General features: G+C 44.1%; 1 protein-coding gene and 1 long non-coding RNA gene across 3 annotated transcripts in view; one reads left to right on the plus strand and one right to left on the minus strand.

Annotated features, from left to right (window-relative positions):
• LOC134534372 (specificity protein transcription factor 3-like) overlaps nucleotides 1–18642 on the minus strand; it is a 37472-nt gene extending 18830 nt beyond the window's left edge. The window contains exons 1-7 of one of the 2 annotated variants that reach the window (XM_063372828.1): nucleotides 18260–18642; nucleotides 17678–18076; nucleotides 12701–12935; nucleotides 11816–12003; nucleotides 11045–11239; nucleotides 9838–10035; nucleotides 8893–9108 (exon numbers count right to left, since the gene is read on the minus strand). In XM_063372828.1, the coding sequence (XP_063228898.1) occupies nucleotides 8893–9108; nucleotides 9838–10035; nucleotides 11045–11239; nucleotides 11816–12003; nucleotides 12701–12935; nucleotides 17678–18076; nucleotides 18260–18319 (1491 nt within the window). In that variant the 5' untranslated portion in view covers nucleotides 18320–18642. Of the gene's footprint in view, nucleotides 1–8892; nucleotides 9109–9837; nucleotides 10036–11044; nucleotides 11240–11815; nucleotides 12004–12700; nucleotides 12939–17677; nucleotides 18077–18259 lie in introns of both variants that reach the window. The other variant, XM_063372827.1, reaches the window with a different exon arrangement.
• LOC134534379 (uncharacterized) lies at nucleotides 631–6628 on the plus strand. Its single transcript, XR_010075487.1, has 2 exons — nucleotides 631–2610; nucleotides 4851–6628. It is a non-coding gene; the product is annotated as an uncharacterized LOC134534379 (long non-coding RNA).
• Nucleotides 18643–19378: the final 736 nt, after the last annotated feature.

Consider the following 19378-nt stretch of genomic DNA (forward strand, 5'->3'; position numbering starts at 1 on the left):
GAGGCAAATTTCAAGAAATTACTTCAGAAGTGTAAATATATGTACTTAGATTTTCTGAAACAATTAGCATAATGAGACCTAATAACTTTCTCTGCGACAATTTTTTTAATTTTTTTACTTTCACAATTTGCCTCTACATTCCCTCTGAATTTTTTCTTCAGTGCACAATAAATTCGACAAAATATAAATTTACATTGAAATAATTGTTAGTGTTGACTAGTATTTCTGTTAACCTCACCCCTATCCCAAGACATTAACATCATATCAACACCTCAGAATGAATTAAACATGTTTAGCCTGCAATTAATAAAATACATAAGCATATATGTTTAACCACAGCAGTTCACTATCAACAAATATGTGCAAAATATGCCGTTAAAACATTGAAAACTATGATTTTATCTACTAGTAAAATTGTTCTTCATGATTTTAAACAGTCTTATTTTTGTGTTTCACTTGATTTACTTACGTCCATGGAAGTTTATATTTGCATTAACTTATCATGAGATATTTTCTGTTTACTGTGATTCAAATTCACAGTAGATAAGTGATGGGTTGATTTCAAAAATATTCAGATTCCAGTTTCAAGACTTATATTTGGGATTTTATGCTTTGATTTCATCAGATTATATTGTCGCGGGTTGAAATTTTGCAGGGTTGTTGAAATCAAATTTAGGGACTTTACTGACGGGACTCTGGGCTGGCTGCTCTGTTCACTCGTCAGCGCAAGTGGCGTGACCATGTAATTGGGGCACGGGGCCGGCGCGGCGCGCTGCGGGCTTGCAGAATTTTGTTTGTTTGTTTGGCCGCGCGCTGGCGCAGCCACGGGCCGCAGTTACTGGGGCGCGCTGTCGTAACAAGCCGCGCGGTGTGGCCTGCACATCGGGGTAGAGGGGGGGTAGTCTTCCCAGATGTTCTAGTTAGTTGTTTAGTAAATTTGACTTCAATAACGAGCTTTTGTTATGGTAGGCGCGGCAGGGCGCGCGAATTTAAGCGCAAGTGAGTGGTGACTCGGGGCTCACTCAGGCGGAGGCTATGCGTCTCACCTGTGGTCACGAGTTGTTAGTTCGTTCGTGATGTAGGAATTCAAGCTTTCGGGCGGAAGCTATGGTCGACGCCAGAGGCCACGAGTCGTTTAATTTAAGTTAGGTCATAATGTAGTCGTCAAGCTTTCGGGCGGAGGCTATGGCCCTCGTCAGGGGTCACGCGTCATAGTTTTTAAAATGTAATGTTCGTTCGGGATTTCAAGGGCAGGAGAGGCCCCTACGTTATTTTTTTAAAGTAATCGATCAAGAAAGGCTTTTCGGAAAATGTGAGTATGGACTTATCTTTGTTTTAATTTTAAGTATTAATTATGATTTGAGGTATTCGGAAGGACTAGGGAAGTGTTTAGTGAAGTTCTCTCATTCTCTCTCTTGTAAGGTCGTTCAATCGTTAAGGAAGTAAAGAGATTATTGTTTTAAATTGTAATCCCGCTATTTAAATGTTCTTTAAAATGATGTTGAGTATTTGACTTTAAGAATAAAATAATTTTAATTAAGTATTATGTTATTTTGCAAAATCTCCTTAGTTCAGCTCTCACCAGACATCCTGTACGGGATGACGAACCTATGATCCTAGGTACAGTAAAGTATTTTATGAAGTTAAGACTAGTTGATGCCAAGCGAGTTGTTTCTATGTAAAGAGCTACGATTCTCGCCCCCCCTCTGAAGGTGGATCGTGACAGAAATGGCGGTGGCACCGGCTAGGTGCACGTGACAGAAATGGTGGAGGCGCCGGGTAGGTTCTATTTCTGGAGAGAGAGAGGTAGATTTTTATGTTTATTATTAAGTTAGTTTCAGCTTCTGATAGCAGGTTACTAAGAGTTTACTTGAGGAGAGGATTACGGAATTTTAGTCTATAGTGGAGGAAGTCTTTGAGATTTTTTTTTTGACGTAACAGATGTTTATTTGAGGATACTTGTAAGGATAAAGTTTATAGTGATAAGTTGTTTTAAGTCGTTGAATTTATTGTAGATTTATATCGGGGATTATTACGTGAGGAGAATACGTTATAAGTTAAATGCTTATTAGAGATAATGCAAGTGGTTTAATTTAATTGAAGTTCATTTTAAGATTGTAGGTTAAGAGAATTATAATTTAAAATAAAGTTTTTGTCGTAAATAGGAATTATTTTCAAGAGAAGTTTGTTTTGTTTTCGTGCGCGTAGGAGACGAGACGTACGAATTAAATCAGTCGAGGGAAGGATAAACGTTAGAAAGGAATTAAAGAGAAAACGAGAGTTTATGTAAAAGAGAGTTATAGAATTTATAGTGATGTTTTGTTTTAATTAGAAAAATGTTGAGAGTTGTTTCAGAACGACACGTCAGTGGACGTGGCAGAATGAACACGTGACGGGGAGGTGCTGAGACCTAGCGGAGAACGGAGGAACCGCAAGCGAGGGTTGGCGCACCTGATGGAATTCGGTGACGTCACGGGCTCATACGGAGACGTGGACAGGCCGTGACCTTGTTTTGATCAGCTGTACGGTAACTTAGCGATAAGAAAATAGACTATTGGTTAAATAAATTTAAATTTAAGTGTGTTTTAGGAGAAGAGGAACTTTCAGTATGTAAGTAATTTAATTTAAGAAGTGTATGATGTATAGGCTAGAAGTGTTTCGTTGTAAGTTGTTTATGTTTTTGTTAGTTAAATTCTACCTCGGTTTTAAAAATATTTTTTTGGGATTTGTAAACATTATTAAGGAGGTACACTATAAAATCGATAAGCATTGAGAAAACTGGGAAGGCTAGATTTTGTGTGTAGAGGGAATTTACTCCAAAAGAACAGAGAGACAAAATTAATGTTTTCATTAGGGCGAGGGACCCTAAGGTGAGGCGTTGTGTCCCTGGGAAGAAAGGGAATTGTAGCGCAGACCATAGGAGATGGGCTGACTACGGAATTAAGGGTCAGGAGAATCCTGAGAGTTGTGAGTAGTTTGGGGCAGGAGTTCCCCATGGTAGTACCGAAGTGGCTATCCTGTATGGGATAGGGTACCATTTCAATGAAGTTTGTTGGTGGGGTTAGAGCCCCCTGTGTAGTGGGCCTATAGCAGATAGGCACTACAGTGAAATTTTTGGTTATTTTGTGAGGTAAATTCCCTGGAGGTTAAGTAAGATTGGATTCAGTTAGGAAGGAGGGAAATGAGAAACATTGCTGTAGAGAGTTAGTGTACTTGCCTAATGTGAAATTGAATTTTACTAAATTAATTTAGGAGAAAGTTTTGTTCGGTAAATAAATAATAATGGAAGATAGCTAGATAATTAATTAATTTTTTTTTGAGTAAGGTGTTTTAAGTAATGAAATAAAATAAGGTGAAGTAATTTGAATAATTGGGGAGGAGTTTCTTTAAGAGTTTAGATAATTGTTTTTGAATTTATTGAGATATTCAGCCAGTGAAGTTTGAGTGTGAGAGATACAGTGAGATTTTAAGGAAATCGGTTGTTTATTAATTAGGACAAATGAGATTTTATGATTAAGAGTCAGTAAGCATAGTTAAAATTTACGACATGATATTTGTTGACAGTTTACAGTTATTAAGGAGAAAACAGAGTAATCTATTTATTTTTATTTTAATGGTTTGAAGATAAGATTATGAATTTTTTTTGGAAGTTTCTTTGGCATGTTGGAATAATTTTTTTTGATTTTTAGAATTTACAGAGAAAATTTAATTGATTTACATTAGTTTGGAAGTATGGAGGTTTAGTGTTCGATTAGCCCTAACTTGATGGTCGGATCCCAAAAGAATGCCGTAAAACCGATAGCCAATTGAGAGGAATGCGGTAGGCGCTTGTGTAGAGAGGGGTTGTGGGAAAACTCCTTGGGACTGATGGCAGATCAGGGGCCCAAAATAGTGTGTGATGCTGTAAAACCAGTGCAGGGAAAGCCTGGTATGCTTAAATTTTTGGGCACAGGTTATGTAAACCTGGGGTTCCATGGGATTTAGTCATGTTAGCTGCTGTGAGACATTAAGATTTCCAGGCTCCATAGTAAATTCAATGTAAATTTTTGTTTTCTTAAAATAATAAATTTGTTTTTAATTTTTTTGAGATATTTGATTTGTAACAGTGAATACAGACCCCGAGGAATAAGAGTTGTCATGCTGTGAGAGGAGAAGGTGGTAGGCCTAAAAGGGTACAGGCACCACAGAGGTTATGTGCATTGCATAATTTAAATATAAGGAAACTTGAGAATTTGAAATTTTGTTGTTGGTTTGTACACCCATAAGAAGAGTATAGGCAGAATTTTTATTGTTATGAGATGTCTAATTTAATTGAAAAGAAGAAAGTTTAAAGATGCAAGGTAACATTATTATTGTAATAATTGAAAGAGATTAAGAGGTAGAGAGAAATAGGCAGTTTTTGTTTGTAAGTACTAAAGTTTACATATAGAAATTTAGTAACTAAGAATGAATAATAAGTTAAGTCTAGTGTAAAAGTTTTTTTTAAGTTTGTTAAGTTAAGAGTCACAAGTAAATTTTTTTTTAGAGAGAATGTCTTTGATAGGAAGTATTAGAAACTTATGGGAATTTTAGGGTAACATAAATAATGTAGGTAATGAATAATAAATAGATGGTAGGTCTTAAGTTAGGATTAACATTTGAAGCAGAATTTAATTAAGAAGAAGGAAAATAAATAGGCCTAATGAAAAGAACAAAAAAGGATTTTATGGTAAAGCATTTTTTTTAAGTAATAAACAATGAATAATAATGTTGTTTCAGGGTAATGTGTACTAATAATACAATTTTTTTTTAGGACCAAAGAACAGGAATTATGTAATTTAAATTAACATGTATTTTTGAAACTGTTACAGATTCCTTAAGATGAGCTGAGCAGCAGTCCAGTTTACAAGATGACAAGAGTTCGAGAGACAAGATACAAGATCACTGAAACAAGAGCCAAGACTGAAGATTCAAGAGAAGAGAAAGCTGGCAGCCATGGACTTACAAGTGGAGATTAATAAGGTCATGTAAAGTTTTATTTTTTTTTATGGAAGACAGTAACTGGAGTTTTTTTTTGTTATAAACATTATTTACAGAACTTTTTAGGTTATAGTAATGTAATGGAACTAGTGAGTTGTGGTAGCTGTCAAAAAGAACTAATACCTTAAGTTTAATTTTTAAAGTTAATTTTCTTAATTTACAGAGGGATTAGTAGTTTTTTTTAAAACCTTATTTAGGTTGGAATTTAAATACAATAGCTTATTATAAATGTGTACGAACAGTTCAAGTTCACAGTACTGATAGGTAGGTCAGATGATCTTATTGATTTTGATGATTTGTTGTTTTGAGTTGATTTTTAAGTGTTGTGAATTAGACAATGAAATAGTTCTGAAAACTTAAATTATTTCAAGCGAAGAAATAGTAAAGTTAATTGTAACTCAAAGGACACCAGAATTTAATTTTTTTTTGAATTAGTAATGTTTGAAAATTTTATACTTTACAAGAAAGGTTATAAACAAACAGATCGGATGGAACAAGGATGCAGTAAATCACAATTTCATTTAGAATTATTGATTAGCTTTTGAGGTTATGAAGTAAAAGTAATTATAGTTTAAAAGTTTGAATAAAAAAAAAAATGTTTTTTTTTATTTGTTTGAAATAGAAAGTTTAAAAGTTAATTAGTCATGATCTAGGTGGGTGATGGGGTGGGAATTGGCCACTCTTTTTCCCTATAACCTCCCTAACATGGCCTTCTATTACAACTAACAGAAATAAAGAAGAAGAAAAATGAAGAATTATTAGTTAGAATGTTTCTTTCATGAAGATACCTGATGAACTTATACTGTTTGGAAGAATAGAAGCAAGGTTAGTCAGATATTTTTACTCAGAAGAAGAAGAAGATAAAGCAGTTTTATGACTCGACAAGCCAGAGATTGGTGTTTCCCCTCTGCGCTTCTATTGACTACGTTGTTTACTCTCATGGGATAGCTGGTTCGGCACCATGGAGAGAGATTGGTGGGCATTGTGGTTGCCCCCAGAAGAAAAGAAGAGTAGAAGAGGTTATGGGTGGGTCATGTGAAGTGACCTTCAACCCAGTTACTTCGTGGGGACTATTTGCTGTATAGAGAAGATCAAGACTCAAGAGTTAGGGAAAATCATTGGAGGTCATGTTTCCCTTCCTTAAGTTTTTCCTATCAAATTATTTGCCTGATTAGATTATGCTAAGGGTGGGATACTTTATGTTAGCAGTTGAATTAATTAATTTTATTTTTTTGTGTGTTTGCATCCTTGCCCATCGATTGCAGTTTAGTAGTTAGTTTTGTATTTGGCAGGCGTGATGGTAATGCCTGTTGATGATGTTTCAGAATTGTAATCTGTTCGTGATGAGGATGGCACAACTCCGAAGCAGATGTGGGGAGAAGTTGTGAGCTGCCCTGGAAGCCAGTCCAGTAGCTGTTGGAGTTGAGTGGTGTTTGCTGATGGCCAGCCCAGGGAGCTACTCTTCTCGACAACACTGACTTCGAGGAGTTGCACCAACCTTCACGAGATAAGAGTTTAATTAATTGAAACACTGTAAGGACACTTAATTTTTTTTGAAGAACGAAAGAAGTATGGTAATAAACGGAAACCGAAAAAAAAAAAAAAAAAATAATTATCAAGAATTTGCACATTGTTTAACGAATACTGAGAAACTAAGAACAGTAATTTAATTTGTAAAGAGAGCTTCACTAACAGAACAATTTTTTTAGAATTGAGAACTCGAGCCTCTGAAGGTTCCTGTGAGAACAAACCAGATAAAAGTTTTACATTTAATTTTATGAATACTTGTTGTTTTAAAATAAATCTTATGCAGAATCTAGATGTATGTTCAGACAGCAAGGAACTAAGAAAATTATTATTTTTGTGAAATGAGGAATTTATAGTTATGGTTTAATGGAAAAAGACAATTTGTAATTTTGAGGTAGCTCGATGGGGCTCGAGCTCTGTGAGGGGAGGGTTATGTCGCGGGTTGAAATTTTGCAGGGTTGTTGAAATCAAATTTAGGGACTTTACTGACGGGACTCTGGGCTGGCTGCTCTGTTCACTCGTCAGCGCAAGTGGCGTGACCATGTAATTGGGGCACGGGGCCGGCGCGGCGCGCTGCGGGCTTGCAGAATTTTGTTTGTTTGTTTGGCCGCGCGCTGGCGCAGCCACGGGCCGCAGTTACTGGGGCGCGCTGTCGTAACAAGCCGCGCGGTGTGGCCTGCACATCGGGGTAGAGGGGGGGTAGTCTTCCCAGATGTTCTAGTTAGTTGTTTAGTAAATTTGACTTCAATAACGAGCTTTTGTTATGGTAGGCGCGGCAGGGCGCGCGAATTTAAGCGCAAGTGAGTGGTGACTCGGGGCTCACTCAGGCGGAGGCTATGCGTCTCACCTGTGGTCACGAGTTGTTAGTTCGTTCGTGATGTAGGAATTCAAGCTTTCGGGCGGAAGCTATGGTCGACGCCAGAGGCCACGAGTCGTTTAATTTAAGTTAGGTCATAATGTAGTCGTCAAGCTTTCGGGCGGAGGCTATGGCCCTCGTCAGGGGTCACGCGTCATAGTTTTTAAAATGTAATGTTCGTTCGGGATTTCAAGGGCAGGAGAGGCCCCTACGTTATTTTTTTAAAGTAATCGATCAAGAAAGGCTTTTCGGAAAATGTGAGTATGGACTTATCTTTGTTTTAATTTTAAGTATTAATTATGATTTGAGGTATTCGGAAGGACTAGGGAAGTGTTTAGTGAAGTTCTCTCATTCTCTCTCTTGTAAGGTCGTTCAATCGTTAAGGAAGTAAAGAGATTATTGTTTTAAATTGTAATCCCGCTATTTAAATGTTCTTTAAAATGATGTTGAGTATTTGACTTTAAGAATAAAATAATTTTAATTAAGTATTATGTTATTTTGCAAAATCTCCTTAGTTCAGCTCTCACCAGACATCCTGTACGGGATGACGAACCTATGATCCTAGGTACAGTAAAGTATTTTATGAAGTTAAGACTAGTTGATGCCAAGCGAGTTGTTTCTATGTAAAGAGCTACGATTCTCGCCCCCCCTCTGAAGGTGGATCGTGACAGAAATGGCGGTGGCACCGGCTAGGTGCACGTGACAATATACTGTTTACTATAAATCTTTGATGCTTGTCAAACTATTCCTGATTTGTAAACTTAGATACAAAACATGTTTTTCATTAAAAAAAAGTAATTAGATGTAAATAATTTTTATTATTAACACACAACTATTGTAATTAATAAAGAGTTCATAAATACAGGGCATTAAAATTGCATTAATCAATTTTTTGTCATTTTATCTGTGGCAAAATGGAATTAATCAATGAATTAAAAATAGGGTAAATACTTGTTAAAATATCAACAGAAGTACGGAATAAAGAGGTAATGACACTTTTAGTAAAATAATGTTTGATAATGCTTGTTACTACAATATTTGGCTGTAATTATTTTTTAAAAAAAAATCAGTGTTACCTTGTTAATTGAACTAAACTATTGTTAAGACTTCTGGTAAATTGGATCAATACCCTGATCAATACGTGAAAACAATTATGTCTCGGGGAAAAAAAAAAAAAAAACAGACAATGAACGGAGGGTCAACACCAGTGCTGCATTTCTTACGCCATTTAAGACACTTCACTTGTATCCACGGAACCTTAGTGAAGACAGGACATATGGTGCAACACTTAGTCCAGGGTGACCCTTACAGTGAAAATGTTAGATATTCATGTTCAAAATGAAAGGCACGCGACCCGAACGCAGGGGAGACAGTTCTGTGGGTGATGTGGTGGAACCGCAGAGCCGCGCACTGCACACGAGGCAGGATCGGCGTGCACGGAGCCGGGGGAGTGGGGGAGTGGGGGAGCACGCCACAGTGACCTTGATCACCTGCCACTTGAGCGGGTCGCCGGGGTCGGGCTGCAGCTGCTGGCCTGAGATGATCTGTGCGCCGGGCAGCAGCGTGGGCACCGAGGCGATGGAGGGCGTGCCCCCCGCCTGCTGTGGCACGGACGAGCTCTGCGTGCCCATGGACAGCGCGCTGGCCGGGATCAGCTGCACGTTGCCCAGGCCCTGGATGTTCTGCAGCCCGGAGAGGCTCGGCACCTGGCGGTGACCGGTGATGCTCAAGGACTACTGGAGTTGACGACTACCGACAGCTGCAGGCTCAATGCAATGGTCACAGCACCTGTTTTTATAACTTTAGGTACTCTGAAAAGGGGATGCACTATAACATCAAAGAAATCCTACACTTGCAAACTGGTCGTCAACAGTAACATCAAAAAAATCCTACACTTGCAAACTGGTCGTCAACAGTAACATCAAAAAAATCCTACACTTGCAAACTGGTCGTCAACAGTAAAATCAAAAAAATCCTACACTTGCAAACTGGTCGTCAACACCACAGGCAAAACATACATAACACAAGTTGAGGTGGTGATTCAGCACAAACAGAACCAGTGCTGGCTAGACAACTATCACATTAAACTCGAGTACTAGTAATTAATAATTAGCGCACTTCTGTGCAAGTAAGCCTAGTGTTCACTTCAGAAAGACACCAGACACTTAGCGTTTCAAATACAACTTCCTTCAATTAAGATTAAAGCTAAATTGTGAATGCACGTCTGACCAATCAAATTACAACCTGGTGTTCAATAAATGATTTAAGAGAACTACTGGACAAAAAATTAACATTTCCTTTATTTTTTTAAAATTACATATGAATTTAAGCGTGAACTTGCCAACTTGAATTATCTTGAATTCACAAATAATTTTTTTTAGAGGAATGAAGAACTGAAAGAAGAGTGGCATCTCGGACAAGACAAAGGGCAGCACCTGAATGATGTTGGTGCCGGCTCGCATGGAGGCCTGGGCGAGGTTGGCCAGACTGGCGGCGGGTATGACGGTGACCTGCTGGCCCTGCGCGCCGGCCAGCGTGATGTGCTGCGGCTGAGCGTGTCCCAGGACCACGCTCTGCCCCGTCGACACCTGCGCCTGCTGGGAGCTCGCGTCCAGGCCCGGCGCCGCCACCGTCTGCAATCAGGCACGCCACCCTGACGGCCCTCCAGCTCCCTGTTGTCTGCTTCTCGTCTCATCAACAACTACAGACTTAGATGTGAAGTACTATATTACAAGATAATAAGACTATTTGGAATTTGAAAAGACCTTTAATTTACAACAATAAAGTACTAAACGAAAACCCAACTCAAATAAAAAAAAAAAATCTAATAAAAGATTATTCGGAATATTATTGCAATGCAATACATTTGTAAAATGTTTATTCAGCAGTTGGAAGGTCAGTTTGACGTGCTACTGGTCAACGCGCGTGGAGAGCCACGGTGGGGACTCAGCCGGCCACGCACCAGCATGCGGACAACTACGAGTATCACGGCACGTGGGGGGGGGGGGGGGGGGGGGACTCGTGACCCACGAGCTAATAACCACGCAGCTTGTGCTCGACAATTGTACCGACACTTCTGTTCCTTGCCAGAAGGCTCGAGGGAGAGCATCGCAATCAGAAAAGGGATACTCAACACGGGGAGTTCACGGCTTAGAATTTTGTAGCTCAAGTTTAAAATATTTCTGTCCTTTTAGTGTTTTTCCATACTTTGTTACGGAAACTAAACCATAAAATTACTTTTTATATCCACTGATGACCTAGAAGTTATCCTGTGTAAGCTTACTGTAGTTAAATTATTTATTTAGCATTGAAGATTACCTCCAAAACTTTGTAATGTGATCTCTCGCTATGTAGCTGCTGTTCTTCCAAGAAGATGTGCAGAGAAAAGACACAGATACATATGCAACGAGATGAAATTCACAATACTGGCACCTAGTTTCTGGATGTTCTATCGGCCACAGTTCGCACGGAGACACCTGCACCAATAACGAGCCTGCCTCCAAAGAAGTGCCGAGTCTGAGAAGTGTCCACACTGAACTGCCAATGAACAGATGACATCGGGTGAGTGCGTACAGGGCTGTGGAGTCCACGTCGCAAGTATGTGACCAAGCGTGTTGTGTTTGCGGGCGCTGAGGGACGCACCTGGACGGTGACGCTGGGCGTGGACACGGTGGAGGTGCTCCAGGTGGTCGAGGTGGCACCACTGCTGCTCGCCTGAGCCTGAGCCTGGGCCTGGGCCTGGGCCTGGGCCTGCGCCTGGGCCAGGCCGCCCAGCTGCGCCACCGACGCCAGCTGCAGCTGCTGCAGCTGCCCCGACGGCGTGATCACCTGCGCCACCTGCCCCGCCCCTCAGTCACACTTGTCGAGCTTCACCAGCGACATCACAGTCTACGAATATCAGTCAAATGAGGGCAAGTATCTCCGAATGAGAGATAGTCCGCTATAAAGTTGTATAAACCCTAAAACTTGTTTTAAAACATACTTATCGTAGGGTGTCCGCGACTACATACATTCCAAGGTCAAAGGTAAAAAAATAGATTTGTTACACATTTATTGCAAATATCTCATTTCCTATGGGTTTTATGCTATTTGTATTTAACATAAATATTGCAGAGGATTAAATTTTCTACAACTTTTGTTTTGAACCATTTTCGAGATAGAGGGCAAAGAGCGCGCGCAGTGTTAACTATTTAGAGTATCATTCGAGGTCAACCTGTAGTCCCGATTAAATACACGCCGTATAAAGTTTATTAATTATTGATGATTATACAATTCTAAATAATTTGCATTTTTATATTAACTAATACATTACAATTAATAATTTTTTTTCAAAAATGCAGTATTTTGCCATCATGCTAATTAAAAATGTAAAGCCCCCTGTTGAGGAAATGCAGACTGCCGCGAGAGCCGCACCTGCCCCAGCTGCGGCAGCATCTGCACCTGGCCCTGCGCGGGCGACGCGAACGCCTGCAGGGGGAAGTGGAAGGTCTGGTACAGGGTCTGGCCGCCGGCGGTGGACACCGGCACCTGCACCGGGATCGTCTGCTGCACCGGGAACTGCAGCAGCTGCTGCACCGCCGGCCGCATCGCCATGCTCTGGCCTGCGCACGCAACACGGACCGCATCACCCACCTGCAGTCACCCTGCACCGAGCGGCCAGCTGGGAAGTACTTCACGACCACACGTGATGCCGATTACAACCACAGAACAAGGAGAATAAGAGATCATAACAACTGCAGAATTAAAATAATTAATAACACCGGCAGGTGTATGTGAGTGAAATAGTTCTGTAAAACTGTGCTCATCCAACGGTATTTACCACGACAGTAACAGTTTGAAAAAAAAACATGCACAACCACTAAACTTTACAAAGACATGCCATTCCAGCCCACTGCCACCAGGGATAGGGATGCTTCCAGTTGGCTGCTGTATTCCTCGTCACTGCCTGAGTCGTCGTCACTTCTTCGCTAGCCACTGCTGCCACAGTGTGCACGTTCAGGTTATTGAAGGGTTAAAAAAACAACGGACCGCAGAGTTCATAAATCGCAAACGCTGGGGGTTGTTTGTAGCTCGCCCATATTCATGATCACCTCAAAAAGCAAAGTATCTACTTGGACATGAGAATTCATTAAAAAAATATATCTATAAATTCAGAATTGAAATGGCAGAGTCGATATACAAACATCGTATACTTCAGTGAAGCAGAAACTTTGGTGATTCCGTGTTGTCGATGAGAAGCGATATAAAAAGAGGAGTGGTAGGTATCGGGAAAGTGAGCGCGGGAGCGGGCGGACTCACCGTTGGCCACCTGCAGCGTGTGGCCGCCCAGGCCCTGCAGCAGGCTGGCGGGGAACAGCCCCGGGGCACGGATGATCTGGCCCGAGGGCGTGATGAGGGCCTGCACGGCCTGGTGCTGTGCGCTGGGCACGGCCGCCGCCGGGATGAACAGGGCCTCCTGCCCGTCCACCGTGACCGTCTGCATGGGCTGCACCACGTTGTAGGCGGCCACATTCTGGCCCAGCTGCGCGCCCTGCTGCTGCACACATGACGTCACGCTGCTCTCCCTACGCTGCTCTCCGGCACGCTACTCTCCGGCACGCTACTCTCCGACACGCTGCTCTCCCTACGCTGCTCTCCGGCACGCTACTCTCCGGCACGCTGCTCTCCCTACGCTGCTCTCCGGCACGCTACTCTCCGGCACGCTACTCTCCGGCACGCTACTCTCCAGCACGCTGCTCTCCGGCACGCTACTCTCCGGCACGCTACTCTCCGGCACGCTGCTCTCCCTACGCTGCTCTCCGGCACGCTACTCTCCGGCACGCTACTCTCCGGCACGCTACTCTCCAGCACGCTGCTCTCCCTACGCTGCTCTCCGGCACGCTACTCTCCGGCACGCTACTCTCCGGCACGCTGCTCTCCCTACGCTGCTCTCCGGCACGCTACTCTCCGGCACGCTACTCTCCAGCACGCTGCTCTCCGGCACGCTACTCTCCGGCACGCTACTCTCCGGCACGCTACTCTCCAGCACGCTGCTCTCCCTACGCTGCTCTCCGGCACGCTACTCTCCGGCACGCTACTCTCCGGCACGCTGCTCTCCCTACGCTGCTCTCCGGCACGCTACTCTCCGGCACGCTACTCTCCGGCACGCTGCTCTCCCTACGCTGCTCTCCGGCACGCTGCTCTCCGGCACACTGCTCTCCCTACGCTGCTCTCCGGCACGCTACTCTCCGGCACGCTACTCTCCGGCACGCTGCTCTCCCTACGCTGCTCTCCCTACGCTGCTCTCCGGCACGCTACTCTCCGGCACGCTACTCTCCGGCACGCTACTCTCCGGCACGCTGCTCTCCCTACGCTGCTCTCCGGCACGCTGCTCTCCGGCACACTGCTCTCCCTACGCTGCTCTCCGGCACGCTACTCTCCGGCACGCTACTCTCCGGCACGCTGCTCTCCCTACGCTGCTCTCCGGCACGCTGCTCTCCGGCACACTGCTCTCCCTACGCTGCTCTCCGGCACGCTACTCTCCGGCACGCTACTCTCCGGCACGCTGCTCTCCCTACGCTGCTCTCCCTACGCTGCTCTCCGGCACGCTACTCTCCGGCACGCTACTCTCCGGCACGCTACTCTCCGGCACGCTGCTCTCCCTACGCTGCTCTCCGGCACGCTGCTCTCCGGCACACTGCTCTCCCTACGCTGCTCTCCGGCACGCTACTCTCCGGCACGCTACTCTCCGGCACGCTACTCTCCGGCACGCTGCTCTCCCTACGCTGCTCTCCGGCACGCTACTCTCCGGCACGCTGCTCTCCCTACGCTGCTCTCCCTACGCTGCTCTCCGGCACGCTACTCTCCGGCACGCTACTCTCCCTACGCTGCTCTCCCTACGCTGCTCTCCGGCACGCTACTCTCCGGCACGCTACTCTCCGGCACGCTGCTCTCCCTACGCTGCTCTCCGGCACGCTACTCTCCGGCAAGCTACTCTCCGGCACGCTGCTCTCCCTACGCTGCTCTCCCTACGCTGCTCTCCGGCACGCTACTCTCCGGCACGCTACTCTCCGGCACGCTACTCTCCGGCACGCTACTCTCCGGCACGCTGCTCTCCCTACGCTGCTCTCCCTACGCTGCTCTCCGGCACGCTACTCTCCGGCACGCTACTCTCCGGCACGCTGCTCTCCCTACGCTGCTCTCCGGCACGCTACTCTCCGGCACGCTACTCTCCGGCACGCTGCTCTCCCTACGCTGCTCTCCCTACGCTGCTCTCCGGCACGCTACTCTCCGGCACGCTACTCTCCGGCACGCTACTCTCCGGCACGCTGCTCTCCCTACGCTGCTCTCCGGCACGCTGCTCTCCGGCACACTGCTCTCCCTACGCTGCTCTCCGGCACGCTACTCTCCGGCACGCTACTCTCCGGCACGCTACTCTCCGGCACGCTGCTCTCCCTACGCTGCTCTCCGGCACGCTACTCTCCGGCACGCTACTCTCCGGCACGCTGCTCTCCCTACGCTGCTCTCCGGCACGCTACTCTCCAGGGCGCTGGGGCCTGAGCCAACAACTGCTAACAATACCTCTCTCCACACACACATGTACGATGAGCTTCAGAGCTGGGGGCAATGCCAGTGACAATTACTTTGAGGTTATAGTTTTAAAACAAGGGTTTGAGTATTATTTTTAGGCTGTGTTCACATTCATCTCATAAAATATTCATCACTAAAAAATGTAAAACAAAATTTGTCAAAATGCTCAAATTTCTTATTCTTCCCTTTTTGAAGGTAAAATAACTTCTCAAATGCTGACAATGCGAATAAGCAGTTTAATTCTCCTCACTTGTACATCCCAAAAACACAAACAAAAGAAAAATGGTAAGGCTTTCTTTGTGTGGGCCATACCTTTGACTCTACAATCAGTGCTTTGGCATTCTTGTCACAAGAAAATGCACCCCAGTGTCATCATCTTATGGCTGGAATTTTAAAATATAATTAAATGACAGTTTAGAAATTACAACAACCATACAGTTCTTGATCACTCAGAACTTTCTACCCTCAAAACTACTTTTTTCTTACATCCGCTGCACCTCTTGGGCAGAGATGCGCAAGTTGTAAAAGGTACCTGCAGTCAACTCCAACATGCCTGACTGACATGAATACTCTAAACATTAAACAGTGTTTTACAAACCTAAAACTAAACAGGCTCAAACAAGTCTAAAGGCAATGCATGCTCTCTGTTTAAACCTGTCCACTGTTTCCCAAGGGAAGCTCCAGGAAGTTGTTATACAAACAAGGATGCACTTTCAAAGCATACCGTTAAATAAGCCAGAGATTGGCCTTGTATTATTTACAAAATGTATGGTGTAAAATACTGTACTTTAACACTTTCATACCACTTCTGACAGAAGGCAGAAGAAAAGTTTTAATGATATTTAGTATTAAAGAAAATATAAATATACCCTCCAAATAAATTAGTTCTGGGCTCGGAAGGAGCAGTGCTTGCCGTTTGCTTTGCAAGGGAAAAACTGAATTTCTATGGAAGTGTATCCCAAGTGGAATAGGTTGCATGACTTAGTCAATTTGCAAAAATAGAATATAGATACAGGATGGTTTGTAGTTTTCTCCACAGTTAAAACTTTTATTTTGAACACATATTTATATCTGAAATACCCCTAAATATTATTAAGTTATTTCACCAAAACAGATTTCAACAAAGTACCTAATCTAAAATAATATTTGCTGTGAATAGGATGTTGCTAATTACCTAATCTTTGTATGCCTATCTGTAACCATCTCACTGATGCCAGATTTGTTCTTCGAAAGTTTGTTGCCGTGGGAAAATCACTCCATGAATAATTATTAATATAATGGAATTGCAAAGTATTTATAATTTTTTATTGCTATAATTCCTTCATTGTTATTGGCAATAGTAATCTGAGTTTTGGTAGCTGTTTTGAACATAGTTATATAATTTGTTAGTCAGTCTTGGTTCTCTCTGACTCACAATGGTACAGACATAGCAATAAGTACTTGCCAGTGAACCAGTGTTTTGTACTGGATGCATCTGGCTAGGTTGGTAACTGTGAATTGCCCTGAATCCTCGGTTAGAACGATTAGGCCTCGGATAAGCTGCTTTTAAAATTGGGTCTGTTTCTTCAGTCGGTTCTCATTGGTTAGTTATAAGGTCAAATGTCAGTAACAAAGAAATGTTTCAAATGTTCTAAGCATTTCTGGTGTGAGGCTGATCACTCGTAAATATTAAAATATACCATCAAAATACTAACACGAGCAAAACCTTGGAAAGCTTTGAGTTTAATGTATTTTATATTACTTATTTAATGCCAAACGTTTCAATATATTCATAGCACCTTAAAACAGAAATTACACAGCCCACCTTGATTGTCTATGATTGCTCTAATCTCTCCTTGGATCTAGAAATAAAGTCGACAGTTTAAATAAAAATCGTACTAGCGGCGTGCACATTTAATTTTCTCGTTTGCTTTATCATTCTTGCATTATATTCACCTGCTGCGAATTATAAGTCAACCTCCTCACTTTATAGTTTAATTCCCGAAAACAATAGGTACGTAACCAATATAAAATACGGGAACGGGAATATTTCTAAATTTATTACCGAATAATATTTTTCTTTACTTCCCGACATTACTCTAACTTAACCCTGCAAAAATACAGTTTTATAATAAATTTTCATGTACAACATAACCAAACTCAATTAAACTTTTAGGTTATTTAAATGATTCGAACAATACGGATTTTAATTTAATACAATTCTTTGGATATGTTATGCCATTGCAATACGTTTGTCCAAAAACGGAATACAATTTTTTTAGGTTAGGCTGCACGTAGGTATGTAAACACTAAGTGTAAGTCCGGAATTAACCTCTGCAAAGTCAAACTTTCCCTGGGCAATTTCACTGTCTGCCGTTATCTACGGGTGTGCAGGGCCACCTGTTTGAAAAAAGAAGAAAAGATCGCGTCTACAACCGCTTTTAGGTTAGGCTGCACGTAGGTATGTAAACACTAAGTGTAAGTCCGGAATTAACCTCTGCAAAGTCAAACTTTCCCTGGGCAATTTCACTGTCAGCCGTTATCTACGGGTGTGCAGGGCCACCTGTTTGAAAAAAGAACAGAACATCGCGTCATGAGCGGCCGCACGGCAACAGCCGCCGAGGCACGTCGAGGGGTTGCAGGAGAGACGGCGGTTGCGGCACACCGTGTGCCCCGAGGGGCGGGCCCCGGCCGCGGTCCCGCCCCCTGGGGGAGGGGCAGGCTCACCTGCAGGAACTGCGCCGGGACGCCCTGCACCGACAGCACGGTGGGCGTCACCCCCGACGACACGAAGGTCTTGACGCCGCTCTGCTGGCCGCCACTGTCGGTGGCCGGCGCGACGTGCTGAGCCTGGTGCAGCGGCAGGTAGTTCTGCAGCTGCTGCAGGGTGATGACCTGGGGCACGCTGGTGGGCAGGGCCAGGGGGTCCCGGAGCACCTGGTGGCCCGCCACGGTGTTGCCGCTGTCGGCCTGCTGGGCTGCTAGCTGCTGCAACACCGCCGCGTTAATGATGCGGACGGTCTGCTGAGGCCCCTGGGCCTCCGGCTGCGTCTGCTCGAGCGGCGGCACCGACCCTATCTTGCTGCAGGTCGCGGCGAGCAGGGCCAACGGCGACGGCTGGTTCTCCTAGACGAGGCACAGGGTGTCAGGGCACACTGCCATGCGTATTGAACCGCACGGCCTGGGCCGCGAGTTTGGATACCCCTGGCGGCACAGTCGTTACGCGCGCGCCTTGCGTTTCGTCGAGGAGATACAAAGGAACTCCCACTTCCATCACCCCGCCCCTCGGGCCCACGATCCCGCACTTACCTGAGACGCGGTGTGTGGCAAGATGTAGTCCGGTTTTGTCTTGCTGGATGATGTGGACATTATTCGAAGGTCTCCGAAGGAAACAATTCGCCTTTCGGTTCACTTAAACCACGCACAGGCAACATAACTTGAGCTCTTGAACACACACTGCTCCGCAAAACCTGGGCAACAGCTGCGCGTGTGTATTCATCCGCAGATCAATAACGAGCTGCGGTCGCTTGGATTTCATCCACAACTTGCTGTCGCATCACTTTTAAACACAGAATGTGAAATAGCATTGCTTTTTGTAGCTTTCGTAATGAAAGGTTTACTTTCCTGACGTGTATACGGCGCTGAGCGCGGGAACTATTTGGGGCGTTAACGTCGGATGCACATGGCGGCGCGGTGCGACCCGCCGGCTGCCACGGAAATAGCTGATTGGCAGTTGCTTACAATGGGCTCCTGCGAGGGTCGCTGCCTCCTCCCACCGTCTCCCAGCCGCCTGGCCTCCACCATGGACAGGGGGGGAGAGGAGTGGATGCCACGCTCACACCACGTGTGGCTAGCTTTGCTGCTGGCATTTTCAATATACCTGCGCCGTTATTCTGTGGCGTAAGAACTATTATGTAACTCCTATAGTACCTCTTCTTACGTCAGTCAGATTCGATGTATTTGTATGATTCTACATATAAACAAAATACAATATCCATTCTCTCAGCAAAACCGCCAAGGTCACCTGGTTCTGCTTCTCAGACGCGAGCTGTTACCGACGGAATAACAAGCTGTAAAAAATGATAGCGACAGACGTTTCGTCCTTGAGTGTTCGTGTTTTTCCTCGTATTAGTTTCCCTCTTTTAATTTTATTCCGTAGCTGTGCTGAAACGCATAAGACGACTGCAATACACAGCTAAGTATAAATAAAGGCACATATAATGGGAAGAGGCAAGGGAATAAAACGAGTTGTAGTACAAAATGTAAACAATTCTACAAACTATTGTTCAAAACAATTTTGTTTGGTAATTTATGTTCATCGTTTTTGCAGCCTGACACTAGATTCAAGCAATAGCGAATCCGTTAGGGCATATTCCCTCATAGTTTTCTTCTTGCTGGGAGGGTGGGGAGAGAACACAAGTATCTCAT

The sequence above is a fragment of the Bacillus rossius genome, chromosome 7 (assembly GCF_032445375.1).
Source record: "Bacillus rossius redtenbacheri isolate Brsri chromosome 7, Brsri_v3, whole genome shotgun sequence".
Classification (NCBI taxonomy): Eukaryota; Metazoa; Arthropoda; class Insecta; order Phasmatodea; family Bacillidae; genus Bacillus; species Bacillus rossius.